The following is a 25,336-nucleotide window of genomic DNA, read 5'->3' on the forward strand; positions in this document are numbered from 1 at the left end:
ACTAAGACCTCAGAAAAAAAATTGTAGACCTCCACAAGTCTGGTTCATCCTTGGGAGCAATTTCCAAACGCCTGAAGGTACAACGTTCATCTGTACAAACAACAGTTTACAAGTATAAACACCATGGGACCACGCAGCCGTCATACCGCTCAGGAAGGAGACACGTTCTGTCTCCTAGAGATGAACGTACTTTGTTGCGAAAAGTGCAAATAAATCCCAGAACAACAGCAAGGGACCTTGTGAAGATGCTGGAGGAAACAGGTACAAAAGTATCTATATGCGAGTCCTATATCGACATAGCCTTAAAGGCCGCTCAGCAAGGAAGAAGCCACTGCTCCAAAACCACCATAAAAAAGTCAGATTATGGTTTGCAACTGCACATAGGGACAAAGATCGTCCTTTTTGGAGAAATGTTCTCTGGTCTGATGAAACAAAAATAGAACCGTTTGGCCATAATGACCATCGTTATGTTTGGAGGAAAAAGGGGGCAGCTTGCAAGCCGAAGAACACCATCCCAACCGTGAAGCACGGGGATGGCAGCAACATGCTGTGGGGGTGCTTTGCTGCAGGAGGGACTGGTGCACTTCACAAAATAGATGGCATCATGAGGAAGGAAAATTATGTGGATATATTGAAGCAACATCTCAAGACTTCAGTCAGGAAGTTAAAGCTTGGTCGCAAATGGGTCTTCCAAATGGACAATGACCCCAAGCATACTTCCAAAGTTGTGGCAAAATTGCTTAAGGACAACAAAGTCAAGGTATTGGAGTGGCCATCACAAAGCCCTGACCTCAATCCTATACAAAATTTGTGGGCAGAACTGAAAAAGCATGTTGACTCACTGGGAATGTGATGAAATAAATAAAAGCTTAAATAAATCATTCTCTCTACTATTATTTTTACATTTCACATTCTTAAAATAAAGTGGTGATCCTAACTGACCTAAGACAGGGAATTTATACTAGGATTAAATGTCAGGAATTGTGAAAAACTTAGTTTAAATGTATTTGGCTAAGGTGTATGTAAACTTCCGACTTCAACTGTGTATATATATATATATACACATACAGCTCTGGAAAAAATTAAGAGACAACTGCAAATGTTTCTTAAATCAGCTACTCTACATATATGACAGCCATTCCATTCCAGTGTCTGTTGAATTCCAACACAGGCACACCTCATTCTACTGAATTAGGTACAGATTAGGTGATCACCTGAACCAAATCTTATTTAACGAGGAAAAGTATAAAAACCACTGCTGTGGTCATCACTATCCTCTTGCAATAGGACCAGCTGGATGGCAAAAACAGGGCTAATAGTACCTCAAAAGTAATATTAATAAAAAAATTACTATTGACCATGCCAAAATAGTTGAAAAGGAAAGTTTTGAGTGAGGAAAAGAAGGGTTCAATTCTGGCTTTACTGGCAGAGGGATACAGTGAGCGTCAGGTTGCTTCCATCCTTAAAATGTCAAAGACGAAGGTTCATAAGAACAAGGTCAAGCAGCAGACATTGGGGACAACAAAGCTACAGACCGGCAGAGGGCGAAAACGACTCTCTATTGACCGGGATGACCGCCAACTCATTCGAATGTCACTCAACAACCGTAGGATGACATCAAGTGACCTACAAAAATAATGGCAAACGGCAGCTGGGGTGAAGTGCATGGCGAGGACGGTTCAAAACAGGCTCCTAGGGGCAGGGCTGAAGTCATGCAAAGCTAGAAAAAAGCCTTTCATCAATGAGAAGCAAAGAAGAGCCAGGCTGAGGTTTGCAAAAGACCATAAGGATTGGACCGTAGAGGACTGGAGTAATGTCATCTTCTCTGATGAGTCCAATTTTCAGCTTTGCTCAACAACTGGTCATCTAATGGTTAGACGGAGACCTGGAGAGGCCTACAAGCCACAGTGTCTCGCACCCACTGTTAAGTTGGTGGAGGATCGGTGATGATCTGGGGGTGCTTCAGCAAGGCTGGAATCAGGCAGATTTGTCTTTGTGAAGGACGCATGAATCAAGCCACGTACAAGGTTGTCCTGGAAGAAAACGTGCTTCCTTTTGCTCTGACATTGTTCCCCAACTCTGAGGATTGGTTTTTACAGCAGGACATTGCGCCATGTCACACAGCCAGGTCAATCAAGGTGTGGATGGAGGACCACCAGATCAAGACCCTGTCATGGCCAGCCCAATCTCCAGACCTGAACCCCATTGAAAACTTCTGGAATGTGATCAAGAGGAAGATGGATGGTCACAAGCCATCAAACAAAGCCGAGCTGCTTGAATTTTTGCGCCAGGAGTGGCATAAAGTCACCCAAAATCATTGTGAAAGACTGGTGGAGAGCATGCCAAGACGCATGAAAGCTGTGATTGAAAATCAGGGTTATTCCACCAAATATTGATTTCTGAACTCTTCCTAAGTTAAAACATTAGTATTGTGTTGTTTAAAAATTAACATTAACTTATTTTCTTTGCATTATTCGATGGTCTGACAACACTGCATATCTTTTGTTATTTTGACCAGTTGTCATTTTCTGCAAATAAATGCTCTAAATGAAAATATTTTTTTTGGGAATTTGGGAGAAATGTTGTCAGTAGTTTATAGAATAAAACAAACATGTTATTTTTACCCAAACACATACCTATAAATAGTAAAACCAGAGAAACTGATAATTTTGCAGTGGTCTCTTAAGTTTTTCCAGTGCTGTATATATATTTGCAAAAAAATATATATGGGGGATTGGAAGTGATGCAGACAATTACATTGATGGAAGTTACATTTACATTTACGTCATTTAGCAGACGCTCTTATCCAGAGCGACTTACAAATTGGTGCATTCACCTTATAGCCTGTGGGATAACCACTTTACAATATGTTTTTTTTTTTTTTTTTGGGGGGGTGGGGTAAGGGGGGGTAGAAGGATTACTTTATCCTATCCCAGGTATTCCTTAAAGAGGTGGGGTTTCAAGTGTCTCTAGAAGGTGGTGAGTGACTCCGCTGTCCTGGCGTCGTGAGGGAGCTTGTTCCACCATTGGGGTGCCAGAGCAGCTAAAAGTTTTGACTGGGCTGAGCGGGAACTATGCTTCCGCAGAGGAAGGGGGGCCAGCAGGCCAGAGGTGGATGAACGCAATGCCCTCGTTTGGGTGTAGGGACTGATGAGAGCCTGAAGGTACGGAGGTGCCGTTCACCTCACAGCTCCGTAGGCAAGCACCATGGTCTTGTAGCAGATGTGAGTTTCAACTGGAAGCCAGTGGAGTGTGCGGAGGAGCCGGGTGACGTGAGAGAACTTGGGAAGGTTGAACACCAGACGGGCTGCGGCATTCTGGATGAGTTGTAGGGGTTTAATGGCACAGGCAGGGAGCCCAGCCAACAGCGAGTTGCAGTAATCCAGACGGGAGATGACAAGTGCCTGGATTAGGACCTGTGCCGCTTCCTGTGTAAGGCAGGGTCGTACTCTCCGAATGTTGTAGAGCATGAACTTACAGGATCGGGTCACCGCCTTGATGTTAGCGGAGAACGACAGGGTGTTGTCCAGGGTCACACCAAGGCTCTTTGCACTCTGGGAGGAGGACACAACAGAGTTGTCAACCGTGATGGCGAGATCATGGAACGGGCAACAAGCTATCTGCAATATTAAAGCTGATCTACCCCCTAAAAATTAATTAAAAAATAAATGCCAATGTTGTTTCATGTTAGGACTGATATGTTGGTAAATACTTTAATTAGCTTTCGTTCAACATCTGCTCTTGGTCATTCTTTGCTTTGAACGTTCCAACTGGAATCAACTAAGGGGCTGGGAGTATCGTTTTCAGTGTATTGGTTGCATGGCAGGCCTAAAGTGCCTTTCTGAGTTGCTTCATTGCTTCTCCTGCAACTCATCCTGTCAAACCTGGTTGCCAGTCTGTTTCTCCTTTAGCCAACACCTAGCATATGTCTGGCATGGCATGGACAACAACACAATACATCAGTGTTGTTTATTTCACTTGCCTTGAAGTTTCCACCAGATATATTTGGGATGCATTGCTTAGGCTACATCCTGTGAGTATGAAAACACACATACTGCACACACACCTTCTGAAGGGATCAGACACACGCAGTGCACAGACGGACACACACACACACACACACCTTATGAAGGGATCAGACACACACAGTGCACAGACGGGGACACACACACACCTTTTTTATTATTTCTATATTTTTCTTTCTGCGTTGTTGGGAAGGGCCCGCAAGTAAACATTTCACTGTTAGTCTACACGTGTTGTAAACGAAGCATGTGACAAATACAATTTTATTTGATTTACTAGCAGCATTTTATTTCCTTTTCTAACTAAATGTAAGTCCTGGGGGTCCACATTCTGCAGACAACCATCTGAGCCAGAGGACAATGAGGCTGAATGAGGTCATACTGGGTTCTGGGTCAGACCATTAGCATGTCAATGGCTGCACACACACAGCAGCAGCAGAGGGGATATGATGCAACAGTCTATTCTCCATCATCTGTCTGGTGTATGCAATTATAAATTACTGCTGGTGTGTGTGTGTGTGTGTGTGTGTGTGTGTGTGTGTGTGTGTGTGTGTGAGAGAGAGCCTTTTTGATAAAGTATCAAATGAGGCCACACCAATACAAGTAGCTATTGCACAGTTTAACAGCTTGTGTTACAATATTCCACACACAGAGATGCTTACAAAGCTCTCCCTTAAAGAGGTGGGGTTTCAATTGTCTCTGGAAGGTGGTGAGTGACTCCGCTGTCCTGGCGTCGTGAGGGAGCTTGTTCCACCATTGGGGTGCCAGAGCAGCGAACAGCTTTGACTGGGCTGAGCGGGAACTATGCTTCCGCAGAGGAAGGGGAGCCAGCAGGCCAGAGGTGGATGAACGCAATGCCCTCGTTTGGGTGTAGGGACTGATGAGAGCCTGAAGGTACGGAGGTGCCGTTCCCCTCACAGCTCTGTAGGCAAGCACCATGGTCTTGTAGCAGATGTGAGTTTCAACTGGAAGCCAGTGGAGTGTGCGGAGGAGCGGGGTGACGTGAGAGAACTTGGGAAGGTTGAACACCAGACGGGCTACGGCATTCAGGATGAGTTGTAGGGGTTTAATGGCACAGGCAGGGAGCCCAGTCAACAGCGAGTTGCAGTAATCCAGACGGGAGATGACAAGTGCCTGGATTAGGACCTGTGCCGCTTCCTGTGTAAGGCAGGGTCGTACTCTCCGAATGTTGTAGAACATGAACCTACAGGATCGGGTCACCGCCTTGATGTTAGCGGAGATTGACAGGGTGTTGTCCAGGGTCACACCAAGGCTCTTTGCACTCTGGAAGGAGGACACAACGGAGTTGTCAACCGTGATGGCGAGATCATGGAACGAGCAACAATCTATCATGGAACGGGCAACAATCTATCTGCAATATTAAAGCTGATCTACCCCCTAAAAATACATTAAAAAATAAATGCCAATGTTGTTTCATGTTAGGACTGATATGTTGGTAAATACTTTAATTAGCTTTCGTTCAACATCTGCTCTTGGTCATTCTTTGCTTTGAACGTTCCAACTGGAATCAATTAAGGGGCTGGCAGTATCGTTTTCAGTGTATTGGTTGCATGGCAGGCCTAAAGTGCCTTTCTGAGTTGCTTCATTGCTTCTCCTGCAACTCATCCTGTCAAACCTGGTTGCCAGTCTGTTTCTCCTTTAGCCAACACCTAGCCTATGTCTGGCATGGCATGGACAACAACACAATACATCAGTGTTGTTTATTTCACTTGCCTTGAAGTTTCCACCAGATATATTTGGGATGCATTGCTTAGGCTACATCCTGTGATTATGAAAACACACATACTGCACACACACCTTCTGAAGGGATCAGACACATGCAGTGCACAGACGGACACACACACACACACACACCTTATGAAGGGATCAAACACACACAGTGCACAGACGGGGACACACACACACCTTTTTTATTATTTCTATATTTTTCTTTCTGCGTTGTTGGGAAGGGCCCGCAAGTAAACATTTCACTGTTAGTCTACACGTGTTGTAAACGAAGCATGTGACAAATACAATTGTATTTGATTTACTAGCAGCATTTTATTTCCTTTTCTAACTAAATGTAAGTCCTGGGGGTCCACATTCTGCAGACAACCATCTGAGCCAGAGGACAATGAGGCTGAATGAGGTCATACTGGGTTCTGGGTCAGACCATTAGCATGTCAATGGCTGCACACACACAGCAGCAGCAGAGGGGATATGATGCAACAGTCTATTCTCCATCATCTGTCTGGTGTATGCAATTATAAATTACTGCTGGTGTGTGTGTGTGTGTGTGTGTGTGTGTGTGTGTGTGTGTGTGTGTGTGTGTGTGTGTGTGTGTGTGTGTGTGTGTGTGTGTGTGTGTGTGTGTGTGTGTGTGTGTGTGTGTGTGTGTGTGTGTGTGTGTGTGTGTGTGTGTGTGTGTGTGTGTGTGTGTGTGTGTGTGTGTGTGAGAGAGAGAGCCTTTTTGATAAAGTATCAAATGAGGCCACACCAATACAAGTAGCTATTGCACAGTTTAAGAGCTTGTGTTACAATATTCCACACACAGAGATGCGTACAAAGCTCTCCCTCGCCCTCCATTTGGCAAATCTGGCCATAATTCTATCCTCCTGATTCCTGCTTACAAGCAAAAACTAAAGCAGGAAGCACCAGTGACTCGGTCAATAAAAAAGTGGTCAGATGAAGCAGATGCTAAGCTACAGGACTGTTTTGCTAGCACAGACTGGAATATGTTCCGGGATTCTTCCAATAGCATTGACGAGTACACCACATCAGTCACTGGCTTCATCAATAAGTGCATCGATGACGTCATCCCCACAGTGACTGTACGTACATACCCCAACCAGAAGCCATGGATTACAGGCAACATCCGCACTGAGCTAAAAGGTAGAGCTGCCGCTCTCAAGGAGCGGGACTCTAACCCGGAAGCTTATAAGAAATCCCGCTACGACCTCCGACAAGCTATCAAACACGCAAAGCGTCAATACAGGACTAAGGTCGAATCCTACTACCCTGGCTCTGATGCAAACTATCACAGATTACAAAGGGAAACCCAGCCACAAGCTGTCCAGTGACGCGAACCTACCAGACGCGCTAAATGCCTTCTATGCTCGCTTCGAGGCAAGCATCACTGAGCCATGCATGAGAGCACCAGCTGTTCCAGACGACTGTGTGATCACGCTCTCCGTAGCCGATGTGAGTAAGACCAAACAGGTTTACATTCAGGCGGATTACCAGGAAGCGTACTCAGAGCATGCGCTGACCAGCTGGCAAGTGTCTTCACTTCACTGACACAGTCTGTAATACCTACATGTTTCAAGCAGACCACCACAGTCCCTGTACCCAAGAACGCCAAGTTTACCTGTCTAAATGACTATCGCCGCGTAGCACTCACATCTGTAGCCATGAAATGCTTTGAAAGGCTGGTCATGGCTCACATCAACACCATCATCCCAGACACTCTGGACCCACCCCAATTTGCATACCGCCCCAACAGATCCACAGATGACGCAATCTCGATTGCACTCCACACTGCCCTCTCCCACCTGGACAAGAGGAACACCTATGTGAGAATGCTGTTCATTGACTACAGCTCAGCGTTCAACGCCATAGTGCCCTCCAAGCTCATCACTAAGCTAAGGACCATGGGACAAAATACCTCCCTCTGCAACTGGATCCTGGACTTCCTGACGGGCCACCTCCAGGTGGTGAGGGTAGGCAACAACACATCCTCAACACCGGGGCCCTCAGGGGTGTGTACTTAGTCTCCTTCTGTACTCCCTGTTCATCCACGACTGTGTGGCCATGCACGACTCCAACACCATCATTAAGTTTGCTGATGACACGACGGTGGTAGGCCTGATCACCGATGACGCCTATATGGAGGAGGTCAGAGACCTGGCAGTGTGGTGCCAGGACAACAACATCTCCCTCAACACCAGCAAGACAAAGGAGCTGATAATGGACAACAGGAAACGGAGGGCTGAGCACGTCCCCATGCATTTGAAATGGATGGTTTGAAGACTCCCCTTGGAGCAGAGAATGGACTTTACAGGAGAGTACGTAATTTTTTCTTCATTTCAATTCATTTATCACTTTTGTCTATTTTAAATCACCTTGGTTTATTTTCTCATCATAATTTGTATTTTTCACATTTGAGGAACAAAACCCTTATATTTATTACACCCTACTGAGTTGTCTCTCGTTGCCTGTTTGGTCATCCCTGACATATGGTGGCAGCGGTGGGATAATCAGTAGAGTAGCGGTAGCTTAGCTTAGGTTAAAAAAATTATATAATTTTGTTTTGAAAAACAAGAGAACCAAACATTGGACCAAAACGGGACAAAGACAAACCAGGACCGGGACCACCTCTTCATGTGGAAGGTGAGACTGAAGGCGGGGCTGAAGGAAGAGAGCCCATCCCAGACGATCCAGGGGTGACCTCATTGGAGGAGTTGGCCCTCCTGTTTAGGAGCGGCCTTGAGATGCAGCAGGCGCAAGACATCAGGCTGGAGCGGGAGACCGAACGAAAGGAGCAAAAGTGGAAGGCGATGCAGCACCCTTTCAGAGTTCTGCAGCATGAGACCGAAATTAGGATGACCCCTGTCCCTGTCTTCCGAAGCCAATGGCATGGACACTGGCCTAGGAGCTGCAAGCTCTCTCCCCAGTGACCCTCTAGGTCCTGTAACCTTGACCCTCATCAGAATAACCCTTACCTTTCCCCATCTCCAAGAGCCAAGGTTAGAGCAGTTAAATGACAATGACGACATTTAACATTATCTGGGATCTGTGTTAACGTTAGTTATTCCAGAGTCAGTGTAGCATTCATTGGGCCATTGGACCAGCGCTGGGTTCTCTGTTGATGCTATTTATGCAATAGGCCTATAGATCAAAGTTGATCAAGGACAGTCGGACAGGGGAGTCGGGGAGGGGCAGGGGCATGTTTAGGCTGGCACTGGCAGTCGGGATGTCCTCCTGCCCCCCTGGCCCCATAATGCCCCCATTGTTGTGCCAGTCTCTCATGTGTCACCCAGATTCAGTCTGTTGTGATGCTGACCGAGATGGGAGGGGAGGTATGGGAGAGCTGTGTGGTAAAGAGATCGAAGGGAAGAGGGAGAGAGAGTTGAGAGAGGGGCAAGGCTAGACAGTGACGGGGGGGAGAGAGAGAGAGAGAGAGAGATGATTGTGTGCCACTGCCTGAGGGTCATAGTAAATATTCATAGTAAATGTCCATGCCAAATGATGCATCTCTTTTGTAGAATATGCTGTATTACTCACTCTTTGGCAACTTTGTATATAATATTATCATGCCAATAATACAAACTGTATCTACTGTAAGTCAATGTTGAATTGAAGAGAAATACACATTTTTGCTACACATCATACAGTCTATGCTGTAATGGCTACTCATAACCCATGTCATGTCTCATCCAAAACAGATCAGACAAGCACCGCTAGGCTAAACAGCAGCTCCAGACCAGGAGCTCAATGTGCCCTACTTTCCGAATATGGGTCCCAGAAACTAGCACAGGGAATTCTCTCACCACCAGGGAATTATCTCACCACCAGCGAATTCTCTCACCACCAGCGAATTCTCTCACCACCAGAGAATTCTCTCACCACCAGAGAATTCTCTCACCACCAGGGAATTCTCTCACCACCAGCGAATTCTCTCACCACCAGAGAATTCTCTCACCACCAGAGAATTCTCTCACCACCAGAGAATTCTCTCACCACCAGGGAATTCTCCATGGCTGAAAAAAACAAAAGCAGAGTCCCTCCAGAAGAGTCCCTGGTGTTGAAAAATGTGTGTGTGTCAGTGGAGGCTGCTGAGGGGAGGACGGCTCATAATAATGGCTGGAATGGAGTCAATGGAGTGGTATCAACCACATGAAAAACAGGGTTTCCATGTGGTTGATATCATTCCAGCCATTATTATGAGCCGTCCTCCTCTCAGCAGCCTCCACTGGTGTGTGTGTGGGGTGTGTGTGTGTGTGTGTGTGTGTGTGTGTGTGTGTGGGGGGGGGGGTCTGTGTGTTTTATAAGGTGTCACATGCGGCCACACCAATACACAGTATCTATTGCACAGTTTAACAGCTTGTGTCACAGTATTGTTGAAAATAAATTGATTGCCATATTCTGACCTGAACTTTAACTTTAGTGTCATCTCCCCATCTGATAACCCAAGCATAGGCCAATATGCCTACTTCTTCATTCACCTACCAGTGGTCATGGAGAAAAGGAGAGAGAGGCCATGGCATGTTCCTATTGGAATGAGGCCCCAAATGGCCCCCCATGATAACCAATCTATTTCCTGGTTTATCTCTCTACACACACAATACCAAACCACTCTGTCAAACATCTTAGGATTCATGAAGATCAAATTAATTTCTAAGGGAAAACGTATTCAAATGCAAATCGCCAAATGAGACCAAGGAGGGAAATTGTAATGGGTTCAGATTATTTTCAAATAGGGCATTAATTCCCAGGTCTCTTTAGCGTCCCTGTTTAAAAAGCTATTTATGAAACCAAACTAGTCATTATGACTTGCATAGAGAGCAACAGTAATGGCGTCTTTTTGTAGGCACTAACGGAGGCCAACTCTGCCATGGCTCGTTGGCCAAAGACTATGGGGAAATTAATGTGTTTTTTTTTGGGGGGGGGGGGGGTGGTTTGAATAAATGCTGAAAATAAGTCTGTGATAAACACAGGCTTTTGTTCTATGAGATAATCGTCATCAGCTAATGTGTCAGGGTGCTGATGTGGATGCGGTGGTGGAGTCAAGCGCAGGACACAGAGGAATAGTCAAGACGACTTTACTAAACACCTCTTAAGGTATACACAAAAATAAACGGCCTCCAAACACACAAGAGGCGAAACAAATACGCGAGTGCGTAAATAACACGAAAAGCCAAGGTCACAGAACCTATACACACATGACAGGCGGACAATAACACACAAAATACAAACATAACATAGGGGAACTTATAGGTGACATAATCAATACAGAATACGAAACCGGTGCACTAACTAGACATGACAAAAAAAACATCGAAAACATCAAACGGTAGCAGCTAGTACTCCGGGGACGACGAACGCCGAAGCCTGCCCGAGCAAGGAGGAGGAGCAGCCTCGGCGGCATCCGTGACAGTACTCCCCCCCCCTTGACGCGCGGCTCCAGCCGTGCGCCGACCCCGGCCTCGGGGACGGCCAGGAGGACGCAGAGTAGGGCGCGTGGGATGACTCCGGTGGAACTCCGTCAGGAGGGAGGGATCTAAAATGTCCCTCCTAGGCACCCAGCACCGTTCCTCCGGACCGTACCCCTACCACTCCACGAGATACTGCAGACCCCCCATCCGACGTCTCGAATCCACTATGGACCGGACTGAGTACGGTCCCGAATCTCGAGCGGAACGTACGTCCACCCCACTGGACACTCAGGAGGGGTAGGGTCGGTGCGTAACGCCCGCTCGATTTCCGCATCGACCTCCCACACCACCGGTGCCACCAGACAAGACTCCGGCAGTATGGGAGTGGGCTCAATGGACCTCTCCTCTGTGTCATATCGCCGAGACAGGGCGTCTGCCTTACCGTTCTGGGACCCTGGGATGTAAGTGAGCTTAAACACAAACTGGGCCAGAAACATGGTCCACCTAGCCTGACGAGGGTTCAGTCTCCTAGCTGCCCGGATGTACTCCAGGTTACGATGGTCAGTCAGAATGAGAAAAGGGTGTTGAGCCCCCTCAAGCCAATGCCTCCACACCTTTAGGGCTTGAACCACGGCTAGCAGCTCCCTGTCTCCCACGTCATAATTACGTTCCGCCGGGCTGAGCTTCTTAGAGTAAAAAGCGCAGGGCCGGAGTTTAGGGGGCGTGCCTGAACGTTGAGACAGTACAGCCCCAATACCGGCGTCTGAACGCTAAAGCGGGATCCGGATGCGCCAGCACCGGAGCAGAGGTGAACAGGTCCTTCAGTTTACCAAACGCCCTGTCCGCCTCAGCTGACCACTGCAAACGCACCGGGCCCCCCTTCAGCAGGGAGGTGATGGGAGCTGCTACCTGTCCAAAACCCCGGATAAACCTCCGGTAGTAATTGGCAAAACCCAAAAACCGCTGCACTTCCTTAACCGTGGTTGGAGTCTGCCAATTACGCACGGCTGAAACGCGGTCAATCTCCATCTCCACCCCTGACGCGGACAAAATAATGGCCCAGGAAGGAGATGGACTCCTAGAAAAACAGACATTTCTCTGCCTTGACATACAAGTCATGCTCCAACAGCCTACCCAATACTCGACGCACCAGGGCTACATGCTCGGCTCGTGTAGACGAGTAAATTAGTATGTCGTCAATATACACTACTACACCCTGCCCATGCAAATCTCTGAAGATCTCGTCCACAAAGGATTGGAAGACTGAAGGAGCATTCATTAATCCGTATGGCATGACGAGATACTCATAGTGACCCGAGGTGGTACTAAATGCTGTCTTCCATTCATCTCCCTCCCTAATGCGCACCAAGTTGTAGGCGCTCCTGAGATCCAGTTTTGTGAAGAAACGCGCTCCGTGTAATGATTCCGTCATACTCGCAATCAGAGGGAGTGGATAACTGTATTTCACAGTGATCTGATTGAGACTACGGTAATCAATACACGGGCGCAACCCTCCATCCTTCTTCTTCACAAAAAAGAAACTCGAGGATGCAGGGGAAGTGGAGGGCCGTATGTATCCCTGTCTCAGAGACTCGGCTATGTATGTCTCCATAGCCACATTCTCCTCTTGAGACAGAGGATACACATGACTCCGCGGAAGTGCAGCGCCTGCCTGGAGGTCTATCGCACAATCCCCCTGTCTATGAGGTGGCAATCGCGTCACCCTAGTCTTGCTGAACATGAGTGCCAAATCCTCATACTCAGGAGGAATGTGCAGTGCGGGCAACTGGTTCGGACTTTCCACCGTGGTCGCCCCTGCGGAAACACCTAGACATCGCCCAACACACTGGTCAGACCACTCCTTGAGAGCCCTCTGTTGCCACGAAATGGTGGGGTCATGGGCGATTAACCAAGGAAGCCCCAGCACCACGGGATACGCAGGAGAGTCGATCAGATATAACTGAATGATCTCCTCATGACCCCCCTGCGCCTTCATCTTTAGTGGTGCTGTGACCTCCCTAATCAAACCAGATCCCAACGGACGGCTATCTAGGGCATGAATAGGGAAAGGCACATCTACTGGTAGGAGGGGAATCCCTAACTTAACACAAAAATGACGATCTATAAAATTCCCAGCTGCGCCTGAATCGACTAGCGCCTTATGCTGGGAATGAGCTGCAACCTGGGGAAATACAACAGGTATACACAGATGAACAACAGAGAGCTCTGGGCGAGTTGGGTGCCTACTCACCTGGAATGACTCCCCAGTGAGTGACCAGTTGCCTCGATCCCCTGGAGGCCCTCCCCAGCACCGAACCGCAGTGTGTCCTCTACGGCCACAGTTGGTGCAGGGGACGACCTCCCTCCGGATCTCTCTCCTCCTCTCTCTAGCGCCAGCACCCCCGAGCTCCATAGGGCTCGGCTCGGAGGTGCTGGGGGATGGAATGGACGACCCCAACTCCGGACGTCCGCGGGTAGCCAGCAGGGTATCCAGACGGATTGACATGTCCACCAACTGGTCGAAGGTTAGATTGGTGTCCCTGCAGGCCAACTCTCGTCGAACGTCCTCTCGCAGGCTGCACCGATAGTGGTCGATGAGGGCCCTCTCATTCCACCCCGCATCCGCCGCTAGAGTCCGGAAGTCCAGGGCGAACTCTTGTGTGCTCCTCTTCCCCTGTCGGAGGTGGAACAGACGCTCCCCCGCCGCTTTACCCTCTGGGGGATGATCAAAAACAGCCCTGAAGCGGCGGGAGAACTCCGCGTAGCTGATGGTGGCGGCTTCTATTCCCCTCCATTCGGCATTGGCCCACTCCAACGCCTTGCCGGAGAGACAGGAGATGAGGGCGGAAACGCTCTCGTATCCCGAGGGCGCCGGGTGTATGGTTGCCAGGTAAAGTTACACCTGAAGGAGGAACCCCTGACACCCGGCTGCGGTGCCATCATATGCCCTCGGGAGCGAGAGCCGAATCCCACTGGACTCCGGAGCTGGTATGATGGGGCTGGCCGATGGTGGTGGTAAGGTAGGAGGAGGTGTGGGCAGGCCTTCTCTTTCCCATCGGCGCAGAGTGTCCATGACGCCTTGCATGGCGGAGCCGAGTCGCTGGATCATGGCGTCCTGGCTGCTGACCCGATCCGCCAGTGACTCGGTCACCGCCACTGCTCCTGCTGACTCCATAGGTGGTGTGTTATTCTGTCAGGGTGCTGATGTGGATGCGGTGGTGGAGTCAAGCGCAGGACACAGAGGAATAGTCAAGACGACTTTACTAAACACCTCTTAAGGTATACACAAAAATAAACGGCCTCCAAACACACAAGAGGCGAAACAAATACGCGAGTGCGTAAATAACACGAAAAGCCAAGGTCACAGAACCTATACACACATGACAGGCGGACAATAACACACAAAATACAAACATAACATAGGGGAACTTATAGGTGACATAATCAATACAGAATACGAAACAGGTGCACTAACTAGACATGACAAAACAAACATCGAAAACATCAAACGGTAGCAGCTAGTACTCCGGGGACGACGAACGCCGAAGCCTGCCCGAGCAAGGAGGAGGAGCAGCCTCGGCGGCATCCGTGACATAATGTCACTTTTTTGTGAATTTTTAGGCATTTATGTAATCAAAATAAGCACATAAGGCGCATAAAGGCTTCTTAATTCATAAAGGTAATGTTTACTGACTGATATCTCATAGAACAAAACATATAAGATCTCCTTTTTTCTGGAGGCAAGCCGAAGTTAGGAGCCGAAGTCTACGCCCCTTCGTCAGTGATTGGTCAATAGTAGGGATTCTTCAATAAAGTCTTTATTGTCATTCAATGAGAGACGACTCGTTTTCATGCACATTTTAAAATTGAGAAATACTGCAACAAACATCAAAATGAATGACAGATTTCTTCCATTAATTCTGACTATTTTGAGGAAGTGAATAATGGCTACGGCGTTTAAAAATGTACAAACAGTACTATTGCCTATTTTTTCTCGTTTTTCAAGTGAAGGCCTTTTAAGGGAGTATGCGAGCACCATCATTCGGCTCGGCTAGTTGAGCTCAGCTCTAAGCGCCAGCCGAACTGAAGCATGCTGACGCCTTAAGCCTGTGTTAACCTCAGACCTTATTTTTGGAGTTTATCCCAAAAGCCCTTTCTCTCCCCAAAATGGGGAAAGGTTTCATTTCCGGTGTTCTGGACTACAAGCTAGCGAGCTCTATTGTAGACCCTTTGGAAAAATAATGATTCAGAAGAGTCTATTCTGCAAATGCCCTATTCTTTAGATGTGTGCCGCACAAGTGGTCGCTCGCACACACACACACACACACACACACACACCGACTCTCCATCACACACACAAACCCTTGTGTTTCCTTTTAAAAAACAGCTGACGTAGAGATCAGGAGTGGCCATTCATAATAAAATCCCGGTCTATTCCAGGGTGAACAAGGCATGAGCTCTGCTTTGTTTCTTGTGCAGGCTGCACATACTTCATCAGTCTCTCATTCACAATTTGACAAGCACTTGATAACATTCTCACCAGGCCTCGAATTTCCCGGCGGCATCCGACTTGTGTGGCCGTAATACCCCCCAAAAAAGCAATGCCTTTTGCGGCTAATGTGGTCGTTGTGCCCTTGGGCTGAATATAATAATTATAATTCCCTTCTCCCGGCTGCCAATCGCCGTGCTCCGAAGCGCCTCTCACTCACATGGCTCTCTCAGATACACTACATGGTCAAAGGTATGTGGACACCACTTCAAATTAGTGGATTCGGCTATTTCAGCCACACCCATTGCTGACAGATGTATAAAATTGAGCACACCGCCATGCAATCTCCATAGACAAACATTGGCAGTAGAATGGTCTGTACTGAGAGCTCAGTGACTTTCAACATGGCACCGTCATAGGATGGCACCTTTCCAACAAGTCAGTTCGTAAAGTTTCTGCCCTGCTAGAGCTCCCCGGGTCAACTGTAAGTGCGGTTATTGTGAAGTGGAAACGTCTAGGAGCAACAACGGCTCAGCCGCGAAGTGGTAGACCACACAAGCTCACAGAACGGTGCTGAAGCACGTAGCGCGTAAAAATCGTCTGTCCTCGGTTGCAACAGTCACCACCGAGTTCCAAACTGCCTCTGGTAGCAACGTCAGCACAATAACTGTTCGTCAGGACCTTCATGAAATGGGTTTCCGGCCGAGCAGCCGCACACATGCCTAAGATCAACATGCGCAATGCAAAGCGTCGGCTGGAGTTGTGTAAAGCTCGCCGCCATTGGACTCTGGAGCAGTGTAAATGTGTTCTCTGGAGTGATGAATCACGCTTCACCATCTGGGTTTGGTGGATGCCAGAAGAATGTTACCTGCCCCAATGCATAGTGCCAACTGTTTGACAAGCAGGTGTCCACATACTTTTGGCCATGTAGTGTATCTCAATTCTTATTTGCCAATGCCCGTCATGTGATCGGGTCCTTCTCACAGGCATTTAAGTTCCAAAGTAGGCTACAAGTGAAGACAGACATATGGGACGCAACTGCGCCCTCTTATCGAATTCCGAGAAGCATGTTGAAGATTTTAGAAGAATTGTCCACATTTACTTTATCAGCCAACAAGATGAGTAGGCCTAACGAACAGAAAAAGGACTAGCCTATGTCAATCAACTATCCCCCATAGTACAAAAGTTGACCTATTCTATTGGTTAACTTGTCCTTCTGTGTGAGAAATAAATATTCCAAATGTACTCTGGGACAGTTGTGGGATGCGATAGATCCCAAATTAATACAACCACTTGCATCAAAAAAACGTTTAAAAGCAATGGGGCTGATCCAACAGATCAGAACGTTTAGCTTAACATTTTGATAAACTATTAGGCTATTTCTTCACATTATAAGCGCAGCAATGCGCACACGGCAGTAGGCTATAAGGGAGAATGTTCCAAAATGCAATCAATAAGCGGGAAAACACTGTTCTCAAAAGTGACCACAAATGCAATTATGCATGTAATGCTTTATTATAAAAGGTGTATTTTTATGATGAAAATTTAAACTCACACGCCGCCTATATATGACAGTTAGGCTCTACACAGGTTGTAAAGCTGATTAATGTGCTTCATTTTAAGAAGTTATTTGGCCACTGGCCTATGGGCTAGTCGAAAGTCAACTGTGAATAGTTGAGCTCACTCAGTTTAGCTCAATGCTGATTGGCTATTATTATTATTATTAATTTTTTTATCAAGGGAGGCCAAATGCTCACTGGCTTCCCTTGCATTCAATGCTACGGGCGGCAACAATGTCATACTCTTTTGGACAAGACAGCATCAGATAGATGGCCTACACATACAGAGACAGAGGGGCGCTGTTTCAGTCGCTCGGATGCTTTCTCCAGTGCGATACATTCAGTCTCTTGCGAATTGAAGGAAAATGAAGAAACACAGAGAGACGAAATATACATTTGCTCTACATCTTGTATTTATTCTAATGTATCCCATTGAGAGAGACATTGAAAATTAAACCAAACTCTTGTGGTCCACTCCACACTCACCCGCATAGGACCAGTCGATGTCTTCAGAGAATTTGCGCTGGGCGGCCTGGGCCCGGTATCCGTATCCTTGCACCGGTTCAGCTGCAACAGAGAGAAAATATTTCTCAAAAACGGCTCTGTTTAGGCCTCTATGCCCAAAAATGTCATTTCATTAAATCAGGCATTATTCTTATCATGGCACCAGAATTATCATACGTTCACACAGCCACTCAAGCCTCCTGAGTTGGTCTGGTTTTATTTGAGAATTGAAAGACATCCATATCACTTTAAGGGATCAAACTCATAATATACTCATTCCAAAAAATCATGGGAAAAACAAACAATAATGTGTTATTACACATTACAATATTGCATATAGGCCATTATGGGCAGTGCAACATTGAGAACCACTCATTTAGAGTTATCTATGAGAAAATCTCAGCAAAATAAACTTTGTTTTTTTTTTTCTTCTGAAGAAATTTGCTCCAGTTTGGGAATAATGAGTAGGACTCAGATCTACAGCACACAGTCTATTAACATAATGCACTCTGGGGGATGTCTGTGGAATATATCCATGTGTGTTTGTTTACTTGTCTCTAAAAACCACACACATCACCAGTAGACATAATAATCCCTGCTTTTCACTGTCATTTGAACTAGTGCTGCAGAATGATTAGGAGGTGATAGTGTATCATTATAATGCCCTACTAGTCCTGTCTGGGTAATGAATGGGAGCCAAAGCTCTCCGGGCCACACTGCCAGGTCATTATGGAAGAGTTACTGTGTGTCGGAACCAAAATGCCTCATTAGTATAGCTAGCACAAAGCAACTGATCACTAAACAATAGGGAAACCCATTACACCATACGTTCTCCTGCAGCGTTAATAACTCCAAAGGTTTCCAAAACACAGGGAAGTTAGGTAGTGTACCCTTCCGGAGCGACTGAAGTAGCACCAAACGTTTTGGGAACATCACTGTGAATGTTGCTGATCAAAACCAGGACAACTGATTAGGAGAGGGTGGATTACCTGTTTGACCTTTTGCAAACATGTCCAACCTTTAAACAACATTCCTCCATGCTTGAGCATCTACAACAGATTGTCATCTGGGGGATGAAATAAACTTGTTTTCCTCTATGACAAACAAAGTGATACTTTAGGATTTTGGCAATGAGGCCCTGTATCTACCTCCCCAGAGTCAGATGGACTTGTGGATAACATGTTTATGTCTCTGTGTCCAGTATCAAGAAAGTTAGAGGTAGTTTCACGAGCCAATGCTAACTAGCGTTAGCGCAATGACTGGAAATCTATGGGTATCTGCTAACATATGACTCTAGGGAAGTAGATAAAAGGGCCTCATTGTCAAAATACCAAAGTATACCTTTAAAAATGCAATCAGCACTCGAAACGTCAATGTAAAAAAATATTGTACGGTTGGGGTCAGCACAATCGTGTGAAAAGGGTCTTAAACCATGACCAAGTGTCGGCCTGATCTGACACTGGTTGGATGAAGAACAAGAGGATGCCTCATGCTGTGTTTGGGCTGTTTTCATGTTTGCCTGGGATAAATTCTCAGTCTAATCCTGGATTAAATGTCTCCGAGTACCAGAGACAAGCTGTCCCTCTCTCAGGACAGAAATGTTTGGTTTATGACCAAGCAAAAGTCTACTTCACTCATAATCTTCCCAAAGTACCATACAGTAACTCTTGATTTAAAAAGTGATAATTGAGGATATCATCCAAAAGGTGCAAACGGTTATAGTCTCGCAACTAATAAAATAATAATTAGCTAAGAAACGAGAAGAAAGTGATAAATAGCTATTTTCTTCTCTTCTCTTTTCTCATTCACTTCATTTTCATCTCTATCTTCCTCACATTGTTGGACTTCAGTTTTTGTTACTTTTATTTCGTATTATTTTATATTGTATTTTTGTGTGATTTTTTTATTTTTATTATTTCTTAAAACTGCATTGTTGGTTAAGGGCTTGTAAGTAAGCATTTAACTGTAAGGTCTACACCTGTTGTATTCGGTGCATGTGACATATATAATTTGATTTGATTTGATTCAGCTGTTCATGCCTGTTTAACACCGTGGTCAGCCAAGGGTCGTGTTTTCTTTCCAACACAGGGATATCTCTACCATGGCTTCCTATCCTCCTCTCCTTCCCCTTGCTGATCTGAGAGATATGAGAGCCTAGGGTATTTGGCTTTCGCCTGTCCTATTCTTTCAACTTTTCATATTATTTCACATATCCTATTCTTTTACCTGTCCTATTCTTTCAGTGCGGAAGGAAGCATGTTATGACTATTGAGATACATCCCCAGTGTCCCTGTCTCCCTGACCTTCTGATACACCAGACTGAGACTATACAGAAAGGAATGCTAGCCGGCAATGATGTTTTCCACTACTGTGACGCAAATCGGCCAATTCATGTAGGCGCTTCCTCTCTCTCTCTCTCTCTCTCTCTCCCTCCCTCTCTCTCTCCCTCTCCCTCTCCCTCTCAGTCTCGCTCTCTGAATAAAAAGAGAAAGGAACCTGCTAAATTAGGCCCCATCTCTTCAGGGGGAAATGGACTATAGAGTGTGTAAACAATGGCTTTGACATGAAACACCTGTCCAATTCCAGCACCAGTTCGTTCAATAGGTGCGATTCTATTACACAATGCGTGTGTGTGTGTGTGTGTGCGTGCGCGTCTGCTTGACTACATATGTGTGTTTGTGTGTGTTGTACACGTACACTTACATGGCTGTATGTGTGTGTATGTGTATGCGCGTGTGTGCATGCGCGTGTGTGTGTGTGTGCGCGCGACTGTGTGTATGTGTGTATGTGCGCGCGTGCATGTGTGTGCGCGCGTGCAAGGTCAAGGGCACCATGCATCTCCCTATTTCCTATCAACAGAGGATTACAGTCTGGCTCGTCTTACACTTGCTTTGTCTGGTGATCGTCCATTACCATGATGAATGGCATTACCTTTCCTCTTCAAGGATCACTGGTGCATCTGTGACTGAAAGGGAACAGGTAAGCTTTCTTTAAGTGACAATCTGGGATGATTAACTCATTGTGGCCCAACGCCTCCATTTGTGGCTGTTATGCATGAAAACTACAATTGTCTCGACAAACATTGAGTATCTTTCAAAAATGCATTGTGAGAAAATACTCAAAGATGCTACACTCCCAGACAGGTACTTGTGCCATTGTCCTGTCAAGTTGTCTCCTTGATTGCCTGCCCCTGTCTGAACGGCCCCTGGTTCGGTTTTTATTTCACCAGGGTGTTGGCCTATGTCCAGACACCAGAGAGGAATTTCCTGTTGTAACGTTGTGTGAATGGAGGTGGACAAACAAAAAGCAGTCTGCATGCCACATCGCTCATACATGCACAGATCAAACAGCCCATAGGTTCAGTTACAGACCACTGTGTTCACGTGACAACAGACGACACAGGGAAGACTGTCGGCCATTGTGGCGTGAGACTAAAAAGAGCATACAGTACCTGCTAAGACAAGCGTTTCCATGCTAGAACTGAAATATGAATGCACACAGCACAGTACAGTATGCAGGTCAAAGGACAACCATAAGATTTGATTTAACACTTGGTTTAGGCATAATGTGGGTAAATAACACATTTAAAGCCCTAAAAAAACATTTACTCTGAAAAGCTTTGTTGAAATCATGCTATCAGACTACACTACTTCATTACCCTCATCACTATGCAAAAAGGCAGGTGGAATAACTCAAGTGGTGCCGGTAGGTGTGATGACTCCATACAGAGTTTGGAACAATGGTTGAGAGAATGTTTGGTGACAGTCTCATTGTACAGTCGTGGTCAAAAGTTTTGAGAATGACACAAGTATTGGTCTTCACAAAGTTCGCTGCTTCAGTGTTATGAGATATTTTTGTCAGATGTTACTATGGTATACTGAAGTATAATTACAAGTATTCCATAAGTGTCAAAGGCTTTTATTGACAATTACATTAAGTTTATGCAAAGAGTCAATATTTGCAGTGTTGACCCTTCTTTATCAAGACCTCTGCAATCCGCCCTGGCATGCTGTCAATTAACTTCTGGGCCACATCCTGACTGATGGCAGCCATTCTTGCATAATCAATGCTTGGAGTTTGTCAGAATTTGTGGGTTTTTGTTTGTCCACCCGCCTCGAGGATCGACCACAAGTTCTCAATGGGATTAAGGTCTGGGGAGTTTCCTGGCCATGGACCCAAAATGTCGATGTTTTGTTCCCCGAGCCACTTATTTGTCACTTTTGCCTTATGGCAAGGTGCTCCATCATGCTGGAAACGGCATTGTTCGTCACCAAACTGTTCTTGGATGGTTGGGAGAAGTTGCTCTCGGAGGATGTGTTGGTACCATTCTTTATTCATGGCTGTGTTCTTAGGCAAAATTGTGAGTGAGCCCACTCCCTTGGCTGAGAAGCAACCCCACACATGAATGGTCTCAGGATGCTTTACTGTTGGCATGACACAGGACTGATGGTAGCGCTCACCTTGTCTTCTCCGGACAAGGTGTTTTCCGGATGCCCCAAACAATCGGAAAGGGGATTCATCAGAGAAAATGACTTTACCCCAGTCCTCAGCAGTCCAATCCCTGTACCTTTTGCAGAATATCAGTCTGTCCCTGATGTTTTTCCTGGAGAGAAGTGGCTTCTTTGCTGCCATTCTTGACACCAGGCCATCCTCCAAAAGTCTTCACCTCACTGTGCGTGCAGATGCACTCACACCTGCCTGCTGCCATTCCTGAGCAAGCTCTGCACTGGTGGTGCCCCGATCCCACAGCTGAATCAACTTTAGGAGACGGTCCTGGCGCTTGCTGGACTTTCATGGGTGCCCTGACGCCTTCTTCACAACAATTGAACCTCTCTCCTTGAAGTTCTTGATGATCCGATAAATGGTTGATTTAGGTGCAATCTTACTAGCAGCAATATCCTTGCCTGTGAAGCCCTTTTTGTGCAAAGCAATGATGACGGCACGTGTTTCCTTGCAGGTAACCATGGTTAACAGAGGAAGAACAATGATTTCAAGCACCACCCTCCTTTTAAAGCTTCCAGTCTGTTATTCTAACTCAATCAGCATGACAGAGTGATCTCCAGCCTTGTCCTCCTCAACACTCTCACCTGTGTTAACGAGAGAATCACTGACATGATGGCAGCTGGTCCTTTTGTGGCAGGGCTGAAATGCAGTGGAAATGTTTTTTGGGGATTAAGTTCATTTTCATGGCAAAGAGGGACTTTGCAATTAATTGCAATTCATCTGATCACTCTTCATGACATTCTGGAGTATATGCAAATTGCCATCATCAAAACTGAGGCAGCAGACTTTGTGAAAATTAGTATTTGTGTCATTCTCAAAACGTTTGACCACGACTGTACAGTGCTCATGAATAACGAAGAAAGGTTTTTGGCGGCAGGTAGACTAGCGGTTAGAGCGTTGGGCCAGTAACCGAAAGGTCGCTAGCTCGAATCCCTGAGCAGACAAGGTGAAAAATCTGTCAATGTGCCCTTAGGCACTTAAGCTTAACTGCTCCAGGGTCACCGTTCATAATGGCTGACCCTGGCCGTGACCCCACTCGCCGAGGGTGTCTCAGGGGGAGTTGGGATATGCAAAAAACACCTTTCCAATTCACACATGCATAATATAATACACACTTGTACAAATATAAGCACCCACCAAATTATTATTATTATTATTATTATTATTATTATTATTATTATAATAACACAGACAGTCAAGGTGAATGATGGAGGAGGAAGTCCAACAATCAGTAGCAATTGGACAGACAGACTCATTCTGCATTACTCTGGTGATACGATTTCCTTTCAGTGATAATTTAATCTGAATCTTGATTCACGCTCAACATCGAGGACGGGAATTCTGCATCCCTGCACCTCAAGAGAGGGACTGAATAGTCCCCCCCCCCCCCACCCCCACCATTAAAGAAAGCTTGTCCAGTAAGGGGAGAGACTTTGTTAGACTTCTCCTCAGAATGAGTAATCCCGAGTTTACGAGAGAGAGAGAGAGACATACACTTTTGTTTACTATCCACTTCACTTGCTTTGGCAATGTTAACATACGTTTCCCATGCCAATAAAGCCCTTAAATTGAATTGAGAGAGAGAGAGGGGACGGATGGACAGAGAGAGAGAGAGAGAGAGAGCGAGAGAGAGAGAGAGAGAGAGAGACATACACTTTTGTTTACTATCTACTTCACTTGCTTTGGCAATGTTAACATACGTTTCCCATGCCAATAAAGCCCTTAAATTGAATTGAGAGAGAGACACAGAGAGAGAGAGAGAGAGAGAGAGAGAGAGAGAGAGAGAGAGACAGAGAGACAGACAGACACACACAGAGAGAGAGAGACAGACACAGAGACAGACAGACAGACTGAGAGAGAGAGAGGGGGGGGGGGGGGACACAGAGACCGAGAGAGAGAGACAGACAGACACACACACACACAGAGAGTGAGAGAGAGAGACACAGACAGACAGACACAGAGAGAGAGAGGGGGGACGGACGGACGGACAGAGAGAGAGAGAGAGAGAGAGACAGAGAGAGAGAGAGAGAGAGAGACACAGACAGACAGAGAGAGAGAGAGAGAGAGAGAGAGAGACAGACACAGAGAGAGAGAGAGAGGGGACGGACGGACGGACGGACACAGAGCGAGAGACAGACAGAGAGAGAGAGAGACAGAGAGACACACATAGAGAGAGAGAGAGAGAGAGAGAGAGAGAGAGAGAGAGAGAGACATACACTTTTGTTTACTATCTACTTCACTTGCTTTGGCAATGTTAACATACGTTTCCCATGCCAATAAAGCCCTTAAATTGAATTGAGAGAGAGACACCGAGAGAGAGAGAGACAGAGAGACAGAGAGACAGACAGACACACACAGAGAGAGAGAGACAGACACAGAGAGAGAGAGAGGGGGGGGGACGGACGGACACAGAGACCGAGAGAGAGAGACAGACAGACAGACACACACACAGAGAGTGAGAGAGAGAGACACAGACAGACAGACACAGAGAGAGAGAGGGGGGACGGACGGACGGACACAGAGAGAGAGAGAGAGAGAGAGAGAGAGAGAGAGAGAGAGAGAGAGAGAGAGAGAGAGAGACAGACAGACAGAGAGACAGGGGACAGACGGAGAGAGAGAGAGAAAGAGAGAGAGAGAGAGAGAGAGAGAGAGAGAGAGAGACAGAGAGAGAGACAGAGAGACAGAGAGAGAGAGAGAGTGAGAGAGAGAGACAGAGAGACAGAGAGAGAGCTCAAAGACATTGCTCCTGCATTTTTAACAAAAAATATAGATTTAGAGTTAGATAAAGTAGGATTTTTTGGCAGGGACATATACAGGATGCTACCCTCCACAACATAACCTTCATTCCAAACCAACAACCTGATTTTGGACGGAATTACCTGGAAAGCTTTCTACTACCAAGGATTACTATTCTCAAACTATACAGCAAATGCTCTTGCTAACAAACAGAAACCTGAAAACACCATCCAACCTGGAACTGAGTGAGTAATGTTTAGTATGAAGCTATTTTTCACTTTCAAAAACCAAGAAGAAAAATACATTACAATGATATATTTTATTTTATAAGGACTGAATGCTTAGGCTACCAAGCTTAAACTTGCTACA

General features: G+C 46.3%; 1 protein-coding gene across 1 annotated transcript in view; it reads right to left on the bottom strand.

Moving 5' to 3' along the window:
• LOC311148616 (receptor-type tyrosine-protein phosphatase zeta-like) overlaps positions 1 to 25,336 on the bottom strand; it is a 115,947-nt gene that overhangs the window by 62,132 nt on the left and 28,479 nt on the right. Inside the window, exon 2 of the mRNA XM_084185597.1 lies at positions 17,711 to 17,791. Within this exon, the coding sequence (XP_084041723.1) occupies positions 17,711 to 17,791 (81 nt within the window). The remainder of the gene's footprint in view (positions 1 to 17,710; positions 17,792 to 25,336) is intronic.

The sequence above is a fragment of the Coregonus lavaretus genome (assembly GCF_964263955.1).
Source record: "Coregonus lavaretus genome assembly, chromosome: 21".
Lineage (NCBI taxonomy): Eukaryota > Metazoa > Chordata > Actinopteri > Salmoniformes > Salmonidae > Coregonus > Coregonus lavaretus.